The 24,761-nt window shown below is 39.0% G+C and overlaps 2 protein-coding genes across 3 annotated transcripts in view; both read left to right on the top strand.

The window, feature by feature from the left end:
* The window catches only part of ABCD3 (ATP binding cassette subfamily D member 3), a 609,690-nt gene that overhangs the window by 16,452 nt on the left and 568,477 nt on the right, over nucleotides 1–24,761 (top strand). The window lies entirely within an intron of this gene.
* Nucleotides 1–24,761, top strand: part of LOC127559488 (very-long-chain enoyl-CoA reductase-like) — an 81,114-nt gene that overhangs the window by 32,167 nt on the left and 24,186 nt on the right. For both annotated transcript variants that reach the window (XM_051993313.1, XM_051993311.1), the window contains exons 2-7: nucleotides 10,834–10,884; nucleotides 11,588–11,639; nucleotides 12,777–12,821; nucleotides 18,309–18,412; nucleotides 20,242–20,357; nucleotides 21,665–21,770. In XM_051993313.1, the coding sequence (XP_051849273.1) occupies nucleotides 10,834–10,884; nucleotides 11,588–11,639; nucleotides 12,777–12,821; nucleotides 18,309–18,412; nucleotides 20,242–20,357; nucleotides 21,665–21,770 (474 nt within the window). The remainder of the gene's footprint in view (nucleotides 1–10,833; nucleotides 10,885–11,587; nucleotides 11,640–12,776; nucleotides 12,822–18,308; nucleotides 18,413–20,241; nucleotides 20,358–21,664; nucleotides 21,771–24,761) is intronic.

Raw genomic sequence — 24,761 nt, 5'->3', positions numbered from 1 at the left:
TCTTTTTTCTCTTCCCTTTTCCCTTTTCCCTTCCCTTTCTGGTCTTTTTTTTTTGGAAGGGTTGGGGAGACAATATCTGAACTCTGAAAAGAGCACTGACTTTAAGGACCTTGATGCAAATCCTGATCAGAATCAGAATTCTGATACTTCCTAGCTATGAGACTTTGGACAAGTCACTGTTTCCTCATCTATAAAATGAGAGGGTAAGACTAGATGGCCTCTGATGTCCTTTTTAACCCTGTCTCTGATTATCCAGTAACCTTTGGAAATCTGTGCCCTGGTCCTACTTTTCTTATTATAGATATACTATCATTCAGGCATTGTCAATGAATTCCAGGGAGGGCAGAGCAACCTAAAAATCTTCTAAAAACTGAGTGAGGATGTCCTGGATGCCCTTCATTGCTCAAGTCAATGTCCTTGAGTGGGGAGTTCCAGGCTCTGGGCTGAGTGGAGGATCAGGATACAGTTTTTCTATCTCCCCTTCCCTCCTCACCTTTAGAATAGCTCAACCTGCCCCAGCTGCTTGGGGTTTCTACAAAATAGGAGGGAACAATGGATATTTCCCTGAGCTAAACATTTTTGGACTAAAGCATTAGCATCTTTTATTCTTTTAGCTGAATGCATATATACATATGTATACACATATATAATGTTGGTTTTGTAAAATATGTAGCATTGGTTTTTGATATATATGTCTGTGTATGTGTATGTTAGATATATTTTACACATGTAAATATATGTACATATGTTTACAAAACCAATCATTATATTAGCCTTTCCCCAACAGGATCAATGTATGACAAAATCTCAGTATTGGAAGATTCTTCAGAGACCACCTAGTCCTTTCTATTATTTCTACAATAAGGGTTCTTAATCTTTTTTGTGTCTGCCTATGGCAGACTGGGGAAGCCTAGAGATCCTCATCTCAGAAAGATGTTTTTAAATGTATGTAAGATATTATATACATGTATGTATGTATATGTATATTTGTGTGTGTGTCTCTGCATGTTATGTGTGTGTAAATTTTGTGTGTCCATATGAGTGATATGAGTATATTTAAATGTGGCTTGAAAACAGTGGTATGCTGTTATATTGTTTAACTATTAGCTCTGGTGTGCAAGGGGAGCTCATCATATTGGAAAGATAACCTCTCAATCCCTAGAACCTTTAAGGAGATCTAATAGCTATGCTCTGGAGATTCAATAATGCAAGATGAAGATCATTGTAAAATTTACTTGTCTGGAGAAGTTCGTCAGAGTTGTACTTCAGTTTCATGATAGCATGACAATGCTCTTATACTTTCCCAGTTGCTAAAAATGGAGTGAATCAGGGCTGTGTGCTTGCTCCCATGCTTTTTAGCATGATGATTTATTTCAGTGACATTGTTGGTCACATTTGATGAGGATGAAAATAGTGTTAAGGTCAACTACTACATTGATGGTAAGCTATTTAACTTGGAAAAGCTACAAGCCAAGATTAAAGTGAAGGGAGAGTTGGTGTGTGACTTTTTGTTTGCAGATGGTTATACAGTCAGTATAGCCTCTGAAACTGAGATGCAGCTGAATATGAATCTATTCTCTGCTGCTTGTGCTAATCTTGGATTAACAGTTAATTAACATCAAGAAAACAGATTCTCCATCAATCCATCATACCATCCATATATGGAACCATTGGTTACAGAAAATGGAGAAATTTTGAATGTTGTGGATAAGTGCATTTAGCTAAGTAGTATATTTTCCAGGGATGATGCACACATTGTCATGGCTAGCTCAGTGTTTGGGTAGCTCTGGAGAAAAATGTGGCAGAGAAGAGTATTAGGCTTCCCATCAAACTGAAGGTCTCCAGAGGCATTGAACTGACATCATTGTTGTATCCTTGTGAAAACTGGATGGTATACCAGGGCCACACCAGGAAACTGAATCACTTCCATTTGAATTGTCTCAGGAAGATTTACCTGGCAGAATAAGATACCGGATATTTAGGTCCTTTCTCAAACTAAACTGCCAAGTATTCAAATTCTACTGCAGAGAGCACGGCTCCAATGGGCTGCCCACATTATTTGTATATTTACCTAAATAACTATCTTAAGGAAGAAACACAAGACAAGGCTCATTTGGAGGTCAGAAGATGTGATATGAGGATACTCTCAAGGTCTCTCTGAAGAACTTTGAAATTGATTCTATGGCATGGGAGACACTGGCACAGGAACTGCCCAACATGACATGCCCTCATCAGAGAGGGTGTTTGCTCTTAGAATTGCAGTAGCTCAAAAGAAAAGTGAGATATGCAAATTTAGATATCCCTGCTCCAAATGTTCCCATGGACTATTTGTATCCAGTATGGGAAGCCTTCCCAGCTTCCCAGTCACTGTCAAACACACTATAATTTGACCCCAAGATAATGATGTTATTTTGATCTTTTTTGAGAGCAAAGAACAATCCCCCAAATGCCTTCCCTTCTCAGGTTGCTTTCCATCCACTTTTTATTTATTTTGAAGGTATTAATTTGCAGATATTTCCTCCATAAAAACAAATTTAAAAAACCACATGCTACTTGACAGCAGGACTTATTTTTGCGTTGTTTCTCCAATACTTAGTTCAGTGCCTCAAACATTGTAGACAATGGATAAATACTTGTTTGATTCCAATCAAGGTTAATGCCAAAGAAAGATCAGCTGAGTGGAACCCAGCTTGTAAAATAGGTATCCTCCTTCCCTAGTAGATTTATGCACGATCAAAGTTTCTTATGCTTCTAGAGAAGACTAATTAGCCCTATCTCATTTTATAGATAAGCAAACTTTTAGGAATTAAGTGACTTACTCAAGATTATAGTTGATAATAAGGAGTGATTTGAACCCAGGACCTCTGACTCTACAACCAGTGTTCTTTCCACTGTGCTACCCACTACTTTCCATTTTCTTCACCAGCATAATACTGGAGGGAGGGCATCTCTCCTGCAAAGCTTTTCCTACTTTCTTTCTATTCCTTCATAATTCCTGTATGGCTAAAGACATCGGGAATCCATAGTCCTCACAAGCCTGGTGCCAAAAAATGAATAATAGAAAAAAAGATAAATCAGTTGGTTCTTTGATGCTCCTGCTTAGGGAAGATAATCTGCTGTCAGAAATCTTTGCTGAAAATCCAGATCATGGTGTTCTTGGCTAATGTCCTGTGTCCAGCTGAAGGATGACTCCCAAACCTCGTGCATGCTTGGAGAGCATCCTGTTCTCATCAGAGGAAGTTCAGGTTCTGTGGTCCTAGAAGGAATGACTTTGGATTTTTATCTACCATATAGGGACACAGGTTTTCTTTTTTTTTTTTTTAATTTTTATTTAATAATTACTTTATATTGACACTCGTTTCTGTTCCAATTTTTTTTTCCCTCCCTCCCTCCAACCCTTCCCCTAGATGGCAAGCAGTCCTTTATATGTTGGATATGTTGCAGTATATCCTAGATACAATATATGTTTGCAGAACCGAACAGTTCTCTTGTTGCATAGGGAGAATTGGATTCAGAAGGTATAAATAACCCGGGAAGAAAAACAAAAATGCAGATAGTTCACATTCGTTTCCCAGTGTTCTTTCTTTGGGTGTAGCTGCTTTTGTCCGTCATTTATCAATTGAAACTCAGGTCTCTTTGTCAAAGAAATCCACTTCCATCAAAATACATCCTCATACAATATCGTTGTCGAAGTGTATAATGATCTCCTGGTTCTGCTCATTTCACTTAGCATCAGTTCATGTAAGTCTCGCCAGTCCTCTCTGTATTCATCCTGCTGGTCATTTCTTACAGAACAATAATATTCCATAACATTCATATACCATAATTTACCCAGCCATTCTCCAATTGATGGGCATCCATTCATTTTCCAGTTTCTAGCCACTACAAACAGGGCTGCTACAAACATTTTGGCACATACAGGTCCTTTCCCTTCTTTAGTATTTCTTTGGGATATAAGCTCAATAGAAACACTGCTGGATCAAAGGGTATGCACAATTTGATAATTTTTTGGGCATAATTCCAGATTGCTCTCCAGAATGGTTGGATTCGTTCACAACTCCACCAACAATGCAATAGTGTCCCAGTTTTCCCGCATCCCCTCCAACATTCATCATTATTTTTTCCTGTCATCTTAGCCAATCTGACAGGTGGGGACACAGGTTTTCAAAAGCAATGGAGAGAGGAGGATTTTGAAAATTGGGTTTCTCAGTTATTGTCCTAGCTGTGTTGGTGTTCTTGGCCCTAATTTTTTGTGAGGGGCAAGGCTGAGACTGAATTTCAAGGAAGTAAAGGTCTAGCTAAGCACAGGAAGAGTATAATGAGACCAAGCAGTTGTCATTTCTTTAAAATTTTTAATTGATATCTTCTGTTTTTACTTTACCTACATTTTCCAACATAACCTTTTGCTTTTCTTTGTTTGCTATAAGCCTTTGCTTATAACAAAAATTAAAAAAGAAAAGGGGGGAAATCAGTTCCATAAAACTAAGAAATATATTAACCAAGGTAAACCTTTGTTCCTGTCCTTCTTTTTACTCATATGATGGTTATGTGGGTACATCACTTATATAGTCCTCCTCCTTTCCTTCCTTCCCATAGCTTCTACTTCTACAAGTCGGGGAGGTACATTCTCATCTGTTTTCTTCAGGCAAGCTAAGCCCATTCTCAATGCCACCATTTTGGTTGTTGCTATTACTATTCTTTTCATTTACATTATTATAGTCATTGCATATATTGGTTTTGGGGTTCTGCTAATTTTACTGTATATCAATTCCCATAAGCCTTTGGGTTCTGCTTACTTCATTGTGCATCGATTACTATAAGCCTTTTCCATGACTCTTTGACTTCTCATATTCTTCATTCTTATAACACAGTAATATTCCAATACATTCATGTGCCAGTTTTGCCATTCTCACAATCCATGAGCATCAACTTTGTTACCAGTTATTTGCTGCTATAAAAATACAAAAGTGGTTTTTTTCTTTCTATTTTCTTGTGGCAATTGGGATTAAGTGATTTGCGCAGGGTCACACAGCTATTACATAACTGAGGCTGGATTTGAACTCAAGGCCTCTTGACTCAGGGCCACTGCTCTAGCCACTGTGCCACCTAATTGGCCCCCCTTACTAGTGGCCTAGGGGGAGGGGAAGATTAGGAAAATTTTAATGATTATCTGACAAGAGGAGACTATGTCACTTGAGCAGTATTGAATGGAAAGAGAACTACCTTAATCTTGTTCTGAGCTGAATTCAAGGGCCCAGGTTAATGTGAAACAGAATAAATGAAAAAAGGGACATTTAGGACACAGGAAGGAAGGAAGCACCACACTGTAAATAAATCACCTCATTCTCAAAGTCTACTCTTTTTACAATGTGTTGTCTGCTATTTTTAGTTAGTTGACACCATATTATGAAGGGTAAAACCAACATTAACTCCAAGTCAGGTTGTATGAACCACAATTAATATGACAGATGAAAACAATCTGGGGTAATGATGCAGACACTGTCATGTAGCCTAACAGATGATTTGAGGACAAACATCCTATTAGTGATGCCAGAGGGGCTCTCCATGTAACAGCGGTTCAATGAGGACAAATGAGAAAGACCAGAAATGATCTCATTCTTTTTTTCCTCCCAACTATGAGAGCTGTGCTGCTGTCTGCCCCTCAAAACTAGTAAACAATCCTTTGTGTTTCCCAATAGACCCTGTTTTACAAATTAAATACAAAATCCTCATTCCATGATGTATCTCACTTCCTTATTCAAAGGACCTTATTCCAGGGTTGATCTTTGGATCATGGATTTAAGCTGAAGAGCACCTTTAGAGGAAATCTACTTCAACCCCATCATTTTCATGAGGAAGATCAAGGAGGTTTAATGATTGAGCTGAAGTCACATAGGGAGTGAGTGGCCCCTAATCCCCTTTCCACTGCGAGCAGAATCCAGCTCATTTTTATGTGACAACAGCAATTAGACTGCATGGGTAATAGATGAGTGCTTTTGATCACCACTACAATGTCTTTCAGGAACTCTTGGGAAGGATTTTAATAACCCCATATAGAGCTCCAAGGGACTTCTTCATTCTTCCAAAGGTTAGAGTTTTAGATCTGATTTTGATCAACAAAGAGAAAATGATTGTTGTAGTAGAAAGTTGAAGTAGAAACAATTGGAACCTAAAAAGGAAGTGATCCTTTCATCTTAGAGCTCAGGACAGATAATAAGAAGAAAGCAAGACATACTCTAAAATGTATACTAGCTTTAGGAAAGATTTGAGATTTCTAAAAATTCAGAGAAAATCTAGGGTTAAAATCCTAAGGTTTGGAGGGAAATTATATCTCCCAAAGGATGGGAATTCCTTTCGGGGGAAATTCTGTCGACATAACAACTATTTTAAAGAGGAAAAAAGCATTTATCCAAGAGACTGATGTGACTACACAGGTAACTCACTGGCCAACTTAGAGTTTTAAAAAATGTATAGAAGACAGGAAAAAGGGGGCAGATAAGATAAAAACAAGAGATTGGCACCATTTTAGAAAAATCACATTGAAACAACTGAGGCTAATGGATAGTCACAACAAAAGACCCTTTAAAACTATATTGAAACTAAGAAAAAAAATGAATGAGATAGGACTACTTCTTGTAGAAGATGGTTAATGGAAAGAAAACAAAAATGTTTAATTCATATGCTTTTTGTTTTGTCTATGAAGAGTGATCTTGAGCCTGGGAAGGATAGAATTAAAATGGCTAACAGTAAATTAGAACCAAAGATGAATGAATAGTGTGTACATTTTAACACTGTTATAAGTCACTAGATCCAGGCAATAATACTATTGTTAATAATGATTATTATTATTATTGTTTTAACAATGAATTCAAGGTTCATGTCAAGCCCAGATAAACTGCATTGCTAAGACCTGAAAAACCCAGTAGATATGACTGCTGAGCTATTGCCAGTGACCTCTTAAAAATTGTGGAGAATGAAAGAAGTATGGTAGAACTGGAGCCAGACAAATATTCTCCTGACTGTTAAAATGTGGAAGAGGGCTAGGGTCTTCATCTTGTGGACCAATGGTTTGATTTTGGCTTCTTGCAAAAAACTGAAAATAAAAGGGATTATATTATAAACATTTAGAAAGGAAGCATCAATTGGGAAGGACAAGCATGGCTTTTTCAAGAAGAGGTCATAGTCATGTCAGACTTACTCTAATTATCTTGTTTTAAAACTGCCATTGATCAGGCAATGTTGCAGACAGTAAGTGTGGATTTCGGCCAGTCATTTTTTCTACTCTCTTATGATAGACTCGTGGAAAAGTTGGAAAGATAAGGGCTAGATTGCAGTAGAATTAGTTGGTTTCAGAAACAATTAAGTTCCCGAACCTCAAAAAGAGTGATCATTTAATTAATGTCATACTAGAGGGAAACCTTTAAGTGTAGTACCTGTTCTTGACTCTTCTCTGTTTAATATTTTTATAAATTAATTCCATGAAGGCTAAATTGATTTTCAGGTGACATATACCTGAAAGGGACAATTAAAATACTACATGATAGTGGAGGAGAGAGCAGGGTCATCAATTTTGCTCTGTTCTACTTCATTCAAATCCAATAAATGAGCAAGTTAAGATATCACACTTGTGATGTTATTGGTCTTCTTTGAGAATGAAGGAAGAATTCCCAAAGATCCTGATGAGCTGGATCTATGCACCAGATCTAATATTATTGACTTTGATAGACACAGGAGGATACTAGTGAATATTTAACCACAGAAGTTAAGCATTAGTGGGAGGATTTGAACACAGATTCCATGACTCCAGAGACACTGCTCTTTTCACTATACTTTTCTGGGTCCTCTTGTATTAAGGATTGTTAGGCAGAAGTTGGGCAGTCACATCTACTCACATATAAAGTCTTCCTTTTCATGCATATGATGGATTAGTTCATCTTTTGGGGTAATTTTAAAGACAGTTAGACGGCATGCTATACAGAGTACTAGATGACACAAGTGAAATCCTGCCTCATATACTTTTTAGTTTTGTGATCCTGGCCAAGTGACTTAAACTCCCTCAGTTTCCTTGTCTGCAAAATGGGAATAGTAATAATATCTATCTCATATCTGTATCTCATAGGGTTGTTGTGAAGATCAAATGATATAAGTGCTTTGTAAACACTAAAGTGCTTTATAGATGCTAGCTATTATTATTATTAAAGGTCATTAGCACTATCCACTTATTTTATAGATGAGTAAACTGAGGTCCAGAGAAGTTGAACACCTTGCTGGAGGTCATATAGAAAAGGAACAGCAGGGTAGGAAATAGATCTTGGACTTTCTGAACTTCATTCTGTTGTTCTTACTTCAACAGCATCACAGCAGAATATAAATTACTTCTCTTTGGCTTAAGCAAAAGAAATGAAATTTTGTGGAATTTCAGGCATAAATCACCCCCTCCCCCGCAGAAATCATGCCATGAAGACCAGTACTGTTTCACTCAATGAAATGAGATCCTTGAGGATCACATATTGAAATAAATTTACAAGTTTAAGTCAGTTGCTGTACAATATGTTGTATTTCCATTTTGTTAAACATTTCCCAATTCCATCTTAATTTGATTCCTGCATACTGGGAGTTTTGTAGTCTGAGTTTGACATCTCTGAAATAGACAGCACCCCTTCTCCCACAACTTGTAGTGTCAGCCCTAGAGCCTAGCACATTGGCTGCCCTCATTCTCGGGTATTCCTTCAGGCCACCTATTAAAAGTCATAGTGATCATAGTGTTTTGTCAGATCCCTTGAAAACAGGAAGTCCAATTCTGGGGCTACCAAACAGGCTATTTTACTGGCAGAATTGGGGTTAATGAACCAAAACACATGTCTGAGAATCTAGCAAGGACAGAGGAGGCAGAGGCAGCAGCTGTGAGACAAGCCTGAATGGTGGGAAGCTAAGTGAGGCCACTTTGTATTGCTCTTCAGGTGAGTGCATAGGTGAGCAACTTCAGCTTTTGGCTATAAATAGATCTCTAGCAGTTTGGCTTTGCCAGGGTGACTGAGAATGTGCCTTATGGCACTGGATAGAATCCCAGAATCTGGAGGCATGTGAAGAGGGTGGTCTAGGACTATTTGTTCTTAGCAGGATTCATGTTGCCTCAGAATATTCAATCAAATTCAATTCAGTCCAATCCAATTCATTGAGTTCCAATTCATTGAATGTTTATTTAAAAGAATCTTCTGTGTAAGGCACTGTGGAGGAACTGAATACAAGGGACAGCCAGTTCTGGAGATCCTGCCTAAGAAAGACAGGGGGGTACCATGACAGAAAAAAGAATGATGAATATGGAATCCTGAGACCTGAATTCAAATCCTGCCCCTTCTTCCTTCTTTGCCTATGTCTTCTGGGTGAGACATTTAACTTCTCCTGGCCTCAGTTTCCATTTGAATTCAAATCCTGGCTCTGCTACTTCCTTCCCCGTGTGACCTAAGCAAAACATTTAACCTCTGCTGGTTCACTTTCCTCATCTGAAAAATGAGGCAATTAGATTTGATGATCTCTGAAATTTCTTTTATCTCTAAATCGATGATATTATGAAATAGTATAGTTTCCATCCTCAAGGAAGGATGACAAGAAGGAAGAGTCCTGGTTTCAGAATTAGTAGATTTGGGGTCTAATTCCATCCTGACATTTAGGAGTTATGTAGTCCTACACAAGTCATTTAACTTCTCTAAACCTTGTTTTCCTGATTTACAAAAATATCTAACTACGTTCTAGGATCATGGTGAGGAAATATGTTTTATATTCCTTAATGCCTATAGAAATACATTCAATTGATTTACAAACATTTATTAAGAGTCTACTCTGTGTCAAGAACTGAGAAAAGATAAAAGGGACAACAGGACACAAGGGAAGGCACTGCTGAATGGAAGAGTCTAAAGAGTTTTCATGTAGAAGTAATGCTTAAAGTGAGTCTTGAAAGAGACTTGAGAGGCTTAGAAGTAGAAGTGTAGAAAGGAGTGCATTCTAGGAATGGAGTACAGTAAATGCAAACATACAGGAGATAGGAACCCCTTGCCATATGTCTTGTATGAAGAAGAGGAAGAAGGCTAGTTTGACTAAACTGAGTACAGGAAAGGAAGTCATGTACAATGAGACTGGGAAGATAGATTGGGGCAGGACCTGTTCTATTTTTGTTTCCATATAATTTTCAGCACCTAGGACAGTGCCTCGCACGGACCAGGCACTTAGTACATACTTTTTCAATAGTGAAGGACTTTTCAGTGCCCAACAGAAGAGTTAATTCACTTTCCTAAAGAAAGTGGCTGAAAAAACCAGTAAGATTTGGCTAAGTGGAAGAGAGAAGGCATTCCAAGGGCTTTGACCTATTGGGAATTTTATAGTAGATATGATATATTAACCCTACTACATTGATAGAATGTGGGTAGGGAGTGGATTGGTATGCATGAGATTTGAATGACTTTCTAGAGTTCCAATGAACACTTAAAAAACCAAACAGGTACACAGAGCTATGGAAGACTATAGAAGAAATAGCAGAAATTTTTTTCTATGTTTTTTTTTAGTACCCTGCATGTGGGCACACACACACACACACACACACACACACACACACACACACATACAGACTCTATGTAGAACCAAATGAGGATTTTTGTCTTGCCAGGTGGCACTCCATATCACCCGACATGGCTTTTTACTTATTACTACTCCACCTCAAAGCATATATGAAGAGTTCCTAAGACAAGTTTTCATATATTTGACAGGTTGAGTGGGTGAGATAATTAGCAAGGTACTGATAATAAGTGGGGTTCTTTCTGTTTTCTCTCTCCCCCACAGGTGGAAATCCTTGACTACAAGACAAAGAAACAACTATGCTTTCTGGATAAGGTAAATACAATGAATCCATGAAAATGTCACTAAAATGTCACTTCATCAAATCTGTGACTAAGAATTCTGAATCTTGAGAAAAATTCAAGTAGGGGCAGGATATTCATAGAGATCAGTCTCCAAGGACAGACTGGGATAGGGGATGGGTAGTAAGGGGAAGGCTAGTAGACCAGCAGGAGAGGAGCTGGATTCCCATGGCTCTAGAAGAACCCCCTGCAGAGAGGAAAAATATTTTTCTAGATTGTTGATGTTCAGGGACAAAGCCCCAGTTATCTCATTATGGTTATGGCTCTGTATTTTATACTTCTTTAAAAAGCCTTGTTTCCTGTAAAACTCATCTTTCTGAAGAGTGGTCTAGCCAGTTTTATCTATTTAGTCCCAGCCAAGAACTCCACCTCTGTTACAGAGGTATCAATTGCAATAGATACAAACAAGTCTTTTAGCCTTCCTAGTCCAGCCACATTTTTGCTTCTAGATTAAATCCTGGGAAGATTCACTTGAGCCAACTTTATACCTTAAAGAATTTGAATCATTTGATTAATTTGAATCCCCCAGGGAGGAAAACCATATTTTTCCATTACCAATCTTGGAAAATATCCAAGTCTTTAGATTTGAGTCATGTTGCAGGAAACTGACTATGTGTGCCCTAATTAAAAGACATCTCTTAGTTAATTTACTAATTGCAAATACTTCTGATTCTTAGGTTGAACCACATGCCTCAATCAATGACATCAGATTGATGTTCCATAAATTTTGTAAGTACTATGTATATTTTCTGAAGTAAACCAAGCATAGACAAACCATTCATTATAACTGTCTCCTATACTGATGAAAATGATAATTTTATTGATTTGTTTAGAGCAGAAGTGGGGAAACTTTTTTCCTGCCATGGGTCATTTGGAGCTTATACCATATCTACAGATGTAGATATATAAGCATCATTTATAGGCCATTCAAAATTATCATCTTATAGAATTCAAGCAGCAGAAGGTGGTTGTATTTAGCTTTCAGCTTGTGGTTACCTTAGCAAATGATTTTGTGGCTCATATATGGCCCTTAGGCCGGATATCCCTACCCCTGTTTAAGAGAAAGACCTACCTAATTTAGAAACAAACTTTGAAAGTAAAAAATTCTAAGTGGTAATATGTCTTAAAATGATTTTCTTTTTTATTTATACATCTAAAAGCAATTATTTAAGCCAACTATAATGGTATTTTAATTTTACTTAAGCCTAATGTGAGTTTTAAGCAACTACCCTAATTCTCATATTGAATATGTTCTTTTTTTTAAAAAAAAACTATGTTTTATTTACTTATTTAATTTTTGCTGAGACAGTTGGAGTTAAATGACTTGCCAAAGTCACACAGCTAGGAAATATCAATTGTCTGAAGCCAAATTTGAACTCAGATATTCCTGACTTCAGGACTGTTGCTCTATTCACTATGCCATCTAATGTCTTTCAAAACTCAAATTAAATACTTCTTACCAAAGTTTTTGCTAGCTCCACAGCTGCTTTTTCCTGTAAAACTCATCTTTCTGAAGAGGGGTATAGCCAGTGTTATCTACTTAGTCCCAGCCAAGAATTCCACCTCTGTTATAGAGGTATCAATTGCAATAGATACAAACAAGAGTTTTTCATGTGAACAAAGTGCTAGCTCTGGTGGTGGCAACAAGGTGCATGCTTGCTTATTAGGGATGATGCTTAATGGAATGATTATTCTCTTTCCCTCCACCATCTTTCCAAGATGCCAGTGGTCTTATGGAATGAGGCTTGGACTTGGGAGCAGCTGTGGAGCTGCTAATGCCTCTTACTCTTCCATCACTTTGTCTTTATTTTGCTTGTATTTGTTTATGTACATGTTTGACATTTCTTGTTATTGATTCCCTTTCAGATCCTCAATGGTATCCAGCAAGACAGTCAATGAGACTAGATCCCAGTAAGTATAAGGCAATCAAACATCATTTTAGGAAGCATTTGGGAAGGGAGGGCATAAGTCCAACACCATGAGCTTCAGAAGAGTTTTTTGTGTGAACAAAGTGCTAGCTCTGGTAGTGGCAACAAGGTGCAGTGCTTGCTTATTAGGGATGATGCTTAATGGAATGAGTGTGAGTCTCTAGTCTTTCCCTCCACCATCTGTCCAAGATGCCAGTGGTCTTATGGAATGAGGTTTGGATTTAGGAGGCAGAAGAGACTAGGATTTAAATCCTGCTTCTCGTACTCACTAGTCTCATGACAATAGACCAGTCATAGCTTCTCCGAATTTCAGTTAATTTATTTCTAAAATCAATCAAGTCAACAAGAACCAATGAAGTATTTAATATATGGCAACATGGGAGACAAAGAAAGACAGAAACAATCTTTGCCCTCCAAGATTACCTTTTAATGGATGCTGATAATCGCGATGGTAAATGTTAGTTTCTTCTCCATGTCCATTGAAGATCTGCCTCCAGTCTTGTAATTTAAAAAAATCTAGTAACAGATAAGATAATAGTTGTAAAGCTCTTAGCATAGTGCCTGGAATATAGTGTCATATGCATTAGATAAGATAATCATCATAATCATATAACTATATTTTATTATTGATATTATATTCTGAAAGGAAGGAATGGTCTCTATGGTCTCTTCCAGGCTCAATTTACAATTGCATTGGGAGCCCAATCTGCTGAAAAAGCAGGCACCTGGGTATTGAATTAAATTCTGTTAATACTTACAAAAGGTCTATTATTTGCCAAGCTCTGTTCTAGGTGCTGAAGATGCAAAGACAAAAGTAAAATAGTCCCTGTCCTCAAGGAACTTATAGTCTACTAGGCAGCTAGTTGGCATGGTGGCTAGCACACTGCCCTCAGAGGCAGCTTGCTGGTGCAGTGGGTAGAGATTTGGGCTTGAAGTCGGGAAGTCTTGCATTCAAAAGTGACTTCACACACAAGCTGTGTGATTTTGGACAAGTTACCTCAGATTCCTAACTATAATCTGGAAATAATACTTTCCAGGATTATTGTGAGGATTAAATGAGATCATATGTGTAAAACAGTATCTGTAACACTGTCTAACATATAGTAGGTGCTTGTTTGTGGTTGTTTTTCGGTTGTGTCCCATGCATTACACCATTTGGAGTTTCCTTAGCAGAGATACTGAAGTAGTTTGCTCATTTTGCAGGTGAGGAAATTGAAACAGGCAACAGAAATAAGTAACTTATCCAGGACCACACAGCTAGTAAGTGTCTGAGGCCAGTTTTGAATTCAGGAATTTGAATCTTCTTGACTCAAGACGTGAGACTCTATTTACCTAGCTACTAAAAGGTTTAATTAGGGCTTGTCAACTGGAACTTTGTCCCAAGGTTGAAATTTAGAGGGTGCTAGCAACACTTGTATTCATGGTCAGTAAAAACACCTAAACTGCCCCCATATAGTAGATTTTTCATAAATGCTTATTCCTTTCCTCCCCTACCCTTGAAGTCATGAGACTTGAGTTCAAATCCTATCTTAGAAATTGATTTGCTATGTGATGCTGAATTTTTCTCAGTCTGTTTCCCCAACTGAAGGAAACAAATGGAGATAATAGCAACTACTTTGAATTTTGTGAGGATCAAATTAGATAATATGTGTAAAGAACTTAGCAAACCTTAAATTGATACACAGATATTAGTTATTATTATTATGGGAGAAAACCAACATATATAGAGTTAAGTAAATGCAAATTATATGGAAAATAAATACACAGTAATTTTAAAGGTTGGAGGAAAACTAATAACAAGCTAATTGGCAAAAACTTCTTTTTTTTTTTTTAAATTTTTTATTTAATAATTACATTATATTGACACTCATTTCTGTTCCGATTTTTTTCCCCTCCCTCCCTCCACCCCCTCCCCTAGATGGCAAGCAGTCCTTTATATGTTGGATATGTTGTAGTATATCCTAGATACAATATATGTTTGCAGAACCGAACAGTTCTCTTGTTGCGTAGGGAGAATTGGATTCAGAAGGTATAAATAATCCGGGAAGAAAAACAAAAATGCAGATAGTTCACATTCGTTTCCCAGTGTTCTTTCTTTGGGTGTAGCTGCTTTTGTCCATCATTTATCAATTGAAACTCAGGTCTCTTTGTCAAAGAAATCCACTTCCATCAAAATATGTCCTCATACAATATCGTTGTCGAAGTGTATAATGATCTCCTGGTTCTGCTCATTTCACTTAGCATCAGTTCATGTAGGTCTCTCCAAGCCTCTCTGTATTCATCCTGCTGGTCATTTCTTACAGAACAATAATATTCCATAACATTCATATACCATAATTTACCCAGCCATTCTCCAATTGATGGGCATCCATTCATTTTCCAGTTTCTAGCCACTACAAACAGGGCTGCTACAAACATTTTGGCACATACAGGTCCCTTTCCCTTCTTTAGTATTTCTTTGGGATATAAGCCCAATAGAAACTCTGCTGGATCAAAGGATATGCACATTTTGATAATTTTTTGGGCATAATTCCAGATTGCTCTCCAGAATGGTTGGATTCGTTCACAACTCCACCAACAATGCATTAGTGTCCCAGTTTTCCCGCATCCCCTCCAACATTCATCATTATTTTTTCCTGTCATCTTAGCCAATCTGACAGGTGTGTAGTGGTATCTCAGAGTTGTCTTAATTTGCATTTCTCTGATCAATAATGATTTGGAACACTCTTTCATATGAGTGGTAATAGTTTCAATCTCATCCTCTGAAAATTGTCTGTTCATATCCTTTGACCCTTTATCAATTGGAGAATGGCTTGATTTCTTATAAATTTGAGTCAGTTCTCTATATATTTTGGAAATGAGGCCTTTATCAGAACCTTTAACTGTGAAAATGTTTTCCCAGTTTGTTGCTTCCCTTCTAATCTTGTTTGCATTAGTTTTATTTGTACAAAGGCTTTTTAATTTGATGTAATCGAAATTTTCTATTCTGTGATCAGTAATGGTCTCTAGTTCATCTTTGGTCACAAATTTCTTTCTCCTCCACAAGTATGAGAGATAAACTATTCTATGTTCCTCTAATTTATTTATAATCTCGTTCTTTATGCCTAGGTCATAGACCCATTTTGATCTTATCTTGGTATATGGTGTTAAGTGTGGGTCCATGCCTAATTTCTGCCATACTAATTTCCAATTATCCCAGCAGTTTTTATCAAATAATGAATTCTTTTCCCAGAAGTTAGGGGCTTTGGGTTTGTCAAACACTAGATTGCTATAATTGACTATTCTGTCTTGTGAGCCTAGCCTTTTCCACTGATCCACTAATCTATTTCTTTGGCAAAAACTTCTTAATGGAGGCATCCTTTGAGCAGAGGGGAGGAGGAGGAATATTTCAGGTTTGAGGGACAGCACATGGAAAGGCACAGAGATGAAAAATCCAATGATAACTTCATTAAAAGCCAGTTACTGAAAGGATACAATTCCACAAAGGAAACATGGTTAGGCAACAATTTAATTGAAAAAAATCTGGGAATCCAATGGACTTTGAGCCCAATACTTGTCAACATGGGATAGGGGAGCCAAAAAAAGTTAATATAATCAAGAGGATAGTCTCATGGTACTTTGCTCTCACCAGGCCATACCTAGTTCTGGGCACTGGCACTTTAGAAATTGATAAACTGATAAACTGGAAAATGCCCAGATGTTGGGCACCCAGGATAATGAAAGGCCTGGAACTCATGCTATAAAGTAACAGTCAAAGGAACTGAGAATAATTAACCTGGAAGAGACTTAGGGAAGACCAGGATTGTCATCTTCAAGGATCTGAAGAAGGGAACCAGGGAGGATGATGGGAAGCAGATTACACCTCTATGTTGGGAAAGACCTCCTAATAATTAGAATGATACCAAAGTGGAAAGGGCTATCTTAGAAAGGGATGAGTTCTTCAATGAAAGTCTTTCAGAAAAGTCTGGGCCAGGAGTGATGGCTCATGCCCATAGTTACTGTTATTGAAGAGACAGAGGCTAGTGGATTGCTTGAACTCAGGAGTCCTAAACTGTAGTCAGGCTAAAGCTAATAGATGCCCTCACCAAGTCCAGCCTCAGTAGGAGCCGCTGGAGCAGGGGATCAGCAGGCTAAAGGGCAGCTAGGTAATGCGATGTATAAAGCACCAGTCTTAGAGTCAGGAGGACCTGAATTCAAATGTGGCCTCAAACACTTACTAGCTGTGTGACCCTGGGCAAGGTTATCACTTAATCCTGATTGTAGAAGGCAGGTAGGGAGGAAGGCAGGAAGGCAGGAAGGGGCAGACCTGCCCATGTTAGAAATGGAACAGACCAAAGCTCCTGTGCTTTTCAATAGTAGGCACAGGCCCATGAGCTTATAACCTGGGCAAGATAGAGAAATAAAGTCCCCAAAATAAGAAAAAATCAAAACCTGGATGGAGATTCTTGTTCAAGCTCAGGGTGACATAGATGGATTTTGAAAATTGCATCCAGGGATTCTATGCTTGCTCTTGTAGTCTTGAATGAAAATGAAATTTTTTCTTCTTTTCCTCCTTCTCATTCTTGTTCTCTTCCTTCTCCTTTTCCTCCTCCTCTTCCTTTTTCTCCTTCTCCTCCTCCTGCTCTTTCTCCTCCTCCTCCTCCTTCTCCTCCTCCTTCTTTCCTTCTCCTCCTCTTACTTCTCTCTTCTTCCTCCTTCTTTTCTTCTCTTCCCCCCTTCCTTTTCTTCTCTCCTCCTCCTCCTTCTCTCCTCCTCCTTTTCCTCTTTCTTCTTCATAGCAATAATAATGATAATAGCTATCATTTTATGTTCTATAAAATTTGCAAAATGCTTTACAACTAATATCTCAGTTTATCCTCACAACAACTCAGGGAGGCAGAAACAGTTATTTCATAGATGATGAAACTTAGGCTGATGGGTTAAATGATTTAAGAGGCACAGTGGATAAAATACCCGAGCTGAAGTCAGGAATCGCTAAATTCAAATCTGGCCTCAGACATTTACTAGTTATGTGACCCTGGGCAAGTCATTAAAATTCTCTATTCACCTTAGTTTCCTCATTTATAAATGGAAATAACAGTAGCAGGATTGTGAAGATCTAACTAGATAACAATTGTAAAGTGCTTAGCACAATGCCTGGTACATTGTATATTATATATAAATGTTAGTTATTGTTATTTCCTAGGGTATATGGTTAGTAAGTATCTGAAACTGGGTTTGAATTCGGGTCTTCTGACACCAGGTACAGGGATCCAGCTAGCTTCCTCTGAGTAACATTTCTAGTGCAAGTATCGTCAAACGTTTCCTCCAAGCATCAGCCCAGGAGGCTGTGGCAGTCGGGAAAGTTCTCGAGGAATCAAACATGTACCGGCGCATTTCCAGAGCCTGTTATGGGCCTCTGGCTGTGGCTCTTTCTCCAGTCCCTTTCCTTTCTCTTGCCCTCACCCAGATGAGTATCTTTTCTTCTCAGAGGGAAAAGCCTTGAGGAATGAGGAGATCCTGCAAAGACTCCCGGTCGGCACAACAGCCACCCTCTATTTCAAAGACTTGGGGCCACAGATCGGCTGGACCATGGTAAGTCAATGAGGGGAGGGAGAGATGCTCAGAGAAGGCTTCCATTTTATACATTTTCTCGCTGTAGCGCTGGGGAGAGGGAGGGAGGGAGAGACCAAGGTTTAATTTGGTTTGCTCCAATAAGATTTGATTCTAAAGCCAGGGGACCAAGATTCAAGCTTCCATCTCTGAGTAGCTTCTCCCTATTGCCCCCGAGTGATTTAAAGCAGGGTGGGCTTGTGAATCCCTTAATCCTCCTGGTTAACCATGTCTTAAGAGAGTTGCAGTTGGACAGCCAGGCCAGAACCAATCCTGCCTCCTGCCTTTCTTCACAGGCCCCTCAGTCTTGAACCTACTTCAAACAGTGTGAACACAATAAAAGTCCCTCTGGCCTCTGCTCCCTTCTCTCTCAGGCAGGAAAAGTTGAGGACCCCTTTGGAATTCTTCTAGCTTCTCTCTCCTCCCAAAGTAAAACTTGGATCACCTCCAATAAGCTCTTCCTTCCTCTCTGTCTCTCTGTCTCTGTCTCTCTCTCTCTCTATGACTCTATTTCTGTCTGTCTCTGAATCTGTCTGTCTCTCTTCTCTGTCTCTATCTCTGTTTCTGTCAGTCTCTGTCTCTATCTCTCTTTCTCTGTCTCTCTTTCTCTTTCTCTCTCCCTCTCTCCCTCCCTCCCTTTCTCTTTCTACCCCTCTTTCTTCTCCATCTTTTTCTTTGTCTCTTTCTCTGCTTGCCTGCTTGCCTGTCTCTCCCTTCCTCTCCCTCTCCCCCTTCCACCTCCCCTTTCCCCCTTTTTTTTCTCTCCCTTCCTCCCTCCCTCCCCCTGTGGTGGTGGAAACTTCAGGGGACTGCCAGCATTTCTGAAGGATAAGAGCTGTTATGAGGAAGGCTCTCACATTTTATCGCTGCCACCTTTGAACATAGGGCAAAGCTAATGGAATCAAAAGCTTTACCTAGTTGTTGTTCAGTCATTTTTCAATCATGTCCAACTTTTCTTGGCAAAGATACTAGAAAGGCTTGCCATTTCCCCTTCTAGCTCATTTTACAGATGGAGAAACTGAGGCCAGTAAGGTTAAGTGACTTGCCCAGTGTCACACAGCTAATGTCTGAGGCCAAATTTGAACTTAGGAAAATGAATCTTCCTGACTCCAGACATGGCACTCTATCCACTACACCACCCAGCTGTCTGAAGGCTTAACTAAGGCTTATCAATGGAACTTTGTCCCAAGGTGCTGAAATTTAGAGGACGCCAGCAGCACTTGTGTTCCTGGCCATTAGAAACACCTAAACCCGATGGAAAGTTAGCAAAATTTGTTAAAATAGTAACCAGATAGTGTGTCGCCTCCTCCTCACTCTTGCTTTTTACTGATGTGAGCTTTTTATTGGCTTGATCCTATGCTGATTCTCCTCAAAGTGGCTCTTTTCAAGATCTTGTATCATAAGGTCATAGGATCAAATATCAAGGGTCCAAGGTCCCTCTCTCACGCTGAGGGCTCTTTCCCACCACTCCTCCTCTCCAATTTGATTTGTCTTAAAAAGTTAATTTGAGGATAACTTTGATACCAAATTTATGATCTTTGCCCTGATTACTGCTTTAAATGGAAGCTTGATGTTTCTGAGGAGTTCGTGGCTAGAAATGTCTTGATTCATTCGTTAGGGGGTCATCATCTTTTAGAGGGGACGAAATGATGACTTTGTTGACTTAAAAATAGAAACCCTTCCAATACTTGTGAATTCCTCATCTCTTTCCTTCTTGGTCATCAAGATGGTGATCTCCATATAAATGAGAATTATCAGCAATGGGACCACCAAGAGGGGCTTGTGTTATGAAACTCTCTCTTCTTTTGCAGGTGTTTTTGATCGAATATGCAGGCTCACTCTTCGTCTACCTCTTGTTTTACCTCCGAATGCCTTTTGTCTATGGCCTGGAAAAGAAACTCATGTCAAGGAGACTTCCTGTGGTCAAGTGAGTCTTATTAGGAATGCCAATCAGTCAAACAGCCATAGATCATCGGATCATAAACTTAGAGCTGGATGGTACCTTAGGGGGCTATTGAATCTAGATGAGGAAACAAAGGCACATATAGATTTAAGGGACTTGCCTAGGTTCACACAGCTATTGAACATCTGAAGTGAGTCTTCCTGACTCCAGATATAGCACTCTACTCACTAAATCACTTGACAAGAATTTATTAATTCTAGAGTTCAGGAGTTCTCAGAGCCTGAAGAACTTGGGGGTTCCCAAGACCCCTTTTAGGGGGTCTGTGTAGTCAAAACTATTTTCATAATGATACTGGTTTTTTTTTTCATTTCAAAAATGGCAAGTATTAATAGACATAACCCATAAAAACAAAAGTTCTTTGGGAACTATTTGGGAAGCCAAGAAGGTTTATTAGAAATGATACTAATTTTCTGACTTTGACTCCAGATAATTTTCAATAGCTGTCTCTTGAGAGAGCATAAATGAATGAAGATACCCTTATTAAACCCTTTCTATATGCCAGGAACTATACTAAGCTCTGATGATTCAAATACAAAAGCAAGACAGTCTCTGCCTTTCAAAATGGGGAAATGTTAGCGTGGCTCCATGAACAGAGTGCTGGACTCAGAAACAGAAAAGCCTGGGATCTGAAGATCCTACCTTTAGCGTTTAGTTGTTGTGTGATCTGGGGTAAGTCATTTACTCTCTTGTCTACCTCAGTTTCTTTATTTGTGAAAGGAGGATAGTAGCGTCTTCTTGGGGCTCCAATGATATAATGCCTGTGGAAAGTTCTTTGTAAACCTTAAAAGTGCTTTATGAATGTTAAATTTTGTTATGATTTATGAATTATAAGTTTTGTTATGATTTCAGAGAGGCAGCTTGATATCGTGTGTAGAAATGTCAATAACAATATTTATATTCCACATCAAAGGGTTTTTATGAGACTCGATTGAGAAAAATACTAATAACAATAATATAATTTATATTGTACTTTAAAGTTCCCAAAGCCTTTTACCTATATTATTTCACTTGAGCCCCATAACAACTCTATTAGGTGCTGTTATTATCCCCATTTCATATATGGGAAAACTGAGTCTGACTTGCCCAGTATCATACTAATAGTTAGTAACTCAGATATCCTCACTTCTAAGTCCAACATTTGATTATCTACCACCTCTCTAGCTGCAGCATTTATATAAAGCATTTAACAAACTTTAAAGCACTATACATAAATTTGGATTGTCTTTATTTATCATTAAAAAACCCCAACCCTTTTATCTTGTCTTTTCCAGTCTGGCATGTATCTGCCATTCTTCCCACTACATCAAACGATTGATTGAGACCATCTTTGTCCATCGGTTCTCTCATGGGACCATGCCTCTGAAGAGTATCTTCAAGGTAAACTCTCACGGGCTGGCGCAGCAGCCTCTGGTCCTCCCTGCTCTGCTTCCGGGGCATTCCTCCTCGCCGTGGCTTTGTGGTAACGTATATGGTAATGGCTCCTCGTGTCTGGGGTCGCCGATCTCTTGACAAGATTTCTTATCCACTACATTATTTCAGCCTCCATAACCTCCCCTCCCCACCCGACCCCTTACCTCACCCCCTTGTAATCCCAAGTACAGTTTCCTATTGATGTTTTAAGCATTGCAAAGTATCATATCCCTTCAGTTTTCCTTCCCTTCCCCTCTTGGCTCTTTGGATGGATCGCACAATTAGTGCTTTATTTTTTAAGGCATCCTCTCACCAAGGAGATACTTGTAGGCTTTGGCCCTTTTGGTATCTCCCTCTCGGCTGTTCTTCATAATTAGAGGGGAAATGTGGTCCAGTGATCCCAAGACCATAGGACCAGCAAGGACTTGAATTCTCATCTTGGTTTTGATCTTTGAGCTTCTCCTTAGCTTTGGGCAAATCCTTCCAAACTTTTGTTTTATTCTGGGTGGAATGAATAGATTAGTTAAGGGGAGGGTGGAATGAGGGCAACCACAGATCTAGTGTTAGAAAGGACCCTAGAAGTCATCTGAATCAATTCCTTCATTTTATAGACGAGGAAACTGAGGCCCAGGAAAGTGAAATCACTCTCTCAATGTCACACAAATAATAAGGGTCAGAGGTGGGAAGAATACAATTTTCTTTTTTAAACTTAAATACAAAATAGGAAAAAAAAAAGAAAATGTCATATGTATAATAGGACAAAAAGGAGGATTCAAAATATGTAACAATAAATTTCCATTTCAAAAAAGCATATTCATAATTTTATATTAATTACATATTATATGTTATATTACCATATAATTAATTATATATAAGATATATCACTATATAATTAATTATATATAATACATACTATATTACTATATAATTATCTATAATACATGTGTTATATTAATATAATAATATTCATTAATTATAATTAATCTATTAATAATAGAAGACATTGTATTCAGAGAATATAATTTCCAAAACGCTAAATGTTAAATTTTTAGAGAAATACCTTTGTGCAAGAGTTGAAACCAGGGAGTAGAGAGCGATCTCCTTTCTGTCCAGATGCTTTGCTGTGAACCAGTGGAGCTGGGTTTTCTGGTGGCCAAACCTAGTTCCACCTGATCATCCTTTGTTAGATGATATACTGGGATGCAGTATGGCGCAGTGGGAGGTATGGTGCATCTGGTAGTAGAATATACTAAAACCCACCTTTGACAATTACCGGGACATGAATGAGTGAAATGATTGAAAATACATTTATTAAATACTTTCACTGTGCTGGGCATTATGCTAATTACTAAGAATAGAAATGGGAAAAAGTAAGATGGTTCCAGCTTTCAAGAAGCTCCCACTCAAATTGGGAGGACATGAAAGAAAGTTCAGTTGTAGGGTGGATGGCAAAGCAGAGGATGGAAAACCAGAATGTCTCGTGAAAAGAATATTAGTTTTGGATTCTGAGTTAAAATTCTGGGTTGATGTTTAATATTTCATCTCTGACACCTTGGGCCCCAATAGCCTAGCCTCATCTGTAAAATGAAGGAGGGCTGTGGAGGTCCCTTCCTCTTCAAAATCTCTGACCTTACAAAGTCTTGTATGTTTTCCTGAGGTAGAAGAAAACATTAGATGGTTAGCATTAATCCTACTAGGTTAAAACTACATCATCATCATCAACAACTCTGAAATTGGGCGTAGTGGTGCACATCTGTGATCCCACCTATTAGGAGCTGAGGCTGATGGGAGGGAGGGAGTTCTGAGCTGCCGGGGGCTAAGCTGATTGGCTGACCCCATTAGTCTGCCACCATCATGATAAATTTCCAAGAGGGAGAGTCGGCCCAGCAGTCTGAGGAGGGGTTAACCAGACCAGGTGAGAAAAAGCGGGCAGATTAATGCTGAACATTAGGGGATGGATGGCCCCTGAACTTCTAGCCTGGGAGAGATGGGGAAACTGCCCTTCCTCTCTAAAAAAACTACTCAAAGTTAATTCAATAGCCACGGGGCCCAGTATTGAGGAATGGTGTGTGTGTGTGTGTGTGTGTGTGTGTGTGTGTGTGTGTGTGTGTGTGTGTATGGTGGGGTACAGCCACATGGCCAGGGCTTATGGGAGTGAAAACCTGATCTTTGCTTGCCAAATGATTTTGGTTGGCACCAAAGTGACCTTAAGCCTCTAGCATTATTGGGAAGGGGGGATTAAGTGGCCCTATATGAACTTTCAATCCTGCTTCATAAACATTTCAAAGCTTGTAAATTGTCCCTTTCCTATTGATCATCTGACACAGCCCAGAGTTGATTATCAAGTCCATTAATCTCACTTAGTGTTCCTGGAATAGAAAATGTTGCCAAAAAATAAGACTGAGCCAGCTGCAGCCCTTTCCCCAGGGTGTCCCAGTCCCAGCTTGGGGCCAGGGGAAAGAGGCAGAACTCCACACCCATAGAGGGGACAGCCCTGTTTGTTGACTTGGAGGGACCTTCTTCCAATCTTTTCCCCCTCTGGAGGGGCTTCCAGAATCTTAGATGAGAAATCTTTGTTCTGTCCCCCAGGAGCTGGGGAAGCTTCACATGTGGACACGGGAGCTGAGTTTGCCATTGCACATTACGCATGTAGCAACTGGGGGCTTTCAACAGTCTCTGTTGGAAGAGAGTATTCCCACGGGGGTCACACCAGCCTCTTATCTCTGGACAGAGCGAACCCAGGAATTTGGTTGTTGTTCGGTCTTTTTCAGTTGTGTCTAACTCTTCATGGCCCCATTTGGGGTTTTCTTAGCAAAGACACTGGAGTAGCTTGTCTTTCCATCTCCAGCTCATTTTACAGATGAAGGAACTGAGGCACATAGAGTGAAGTGACTTGCCCTGTCACACAGCTAGGAAGTGTCTGATGGTAGATTTGAACTCAGAAAGATGAGTCATCCT

Source organism: Antechinus flavipes, chromosome 4 (assembly GCF_016432865.1).
Source record: "Antechinus flavipes isolate AdamAnt ecotype Samford, QLD, Australia chromosome 4, AdamAnt_v2, whole genome shotgun sequence".
NCBI lineage: Eukaryota > Metazoa > Chordata > Mammalia > Dasyuromorphia > Dasyuridae > Antechinus > Antechinus flavipes.
This window is presented reverse-complemented; position numbering and strand designations above follow the sequence as displayed.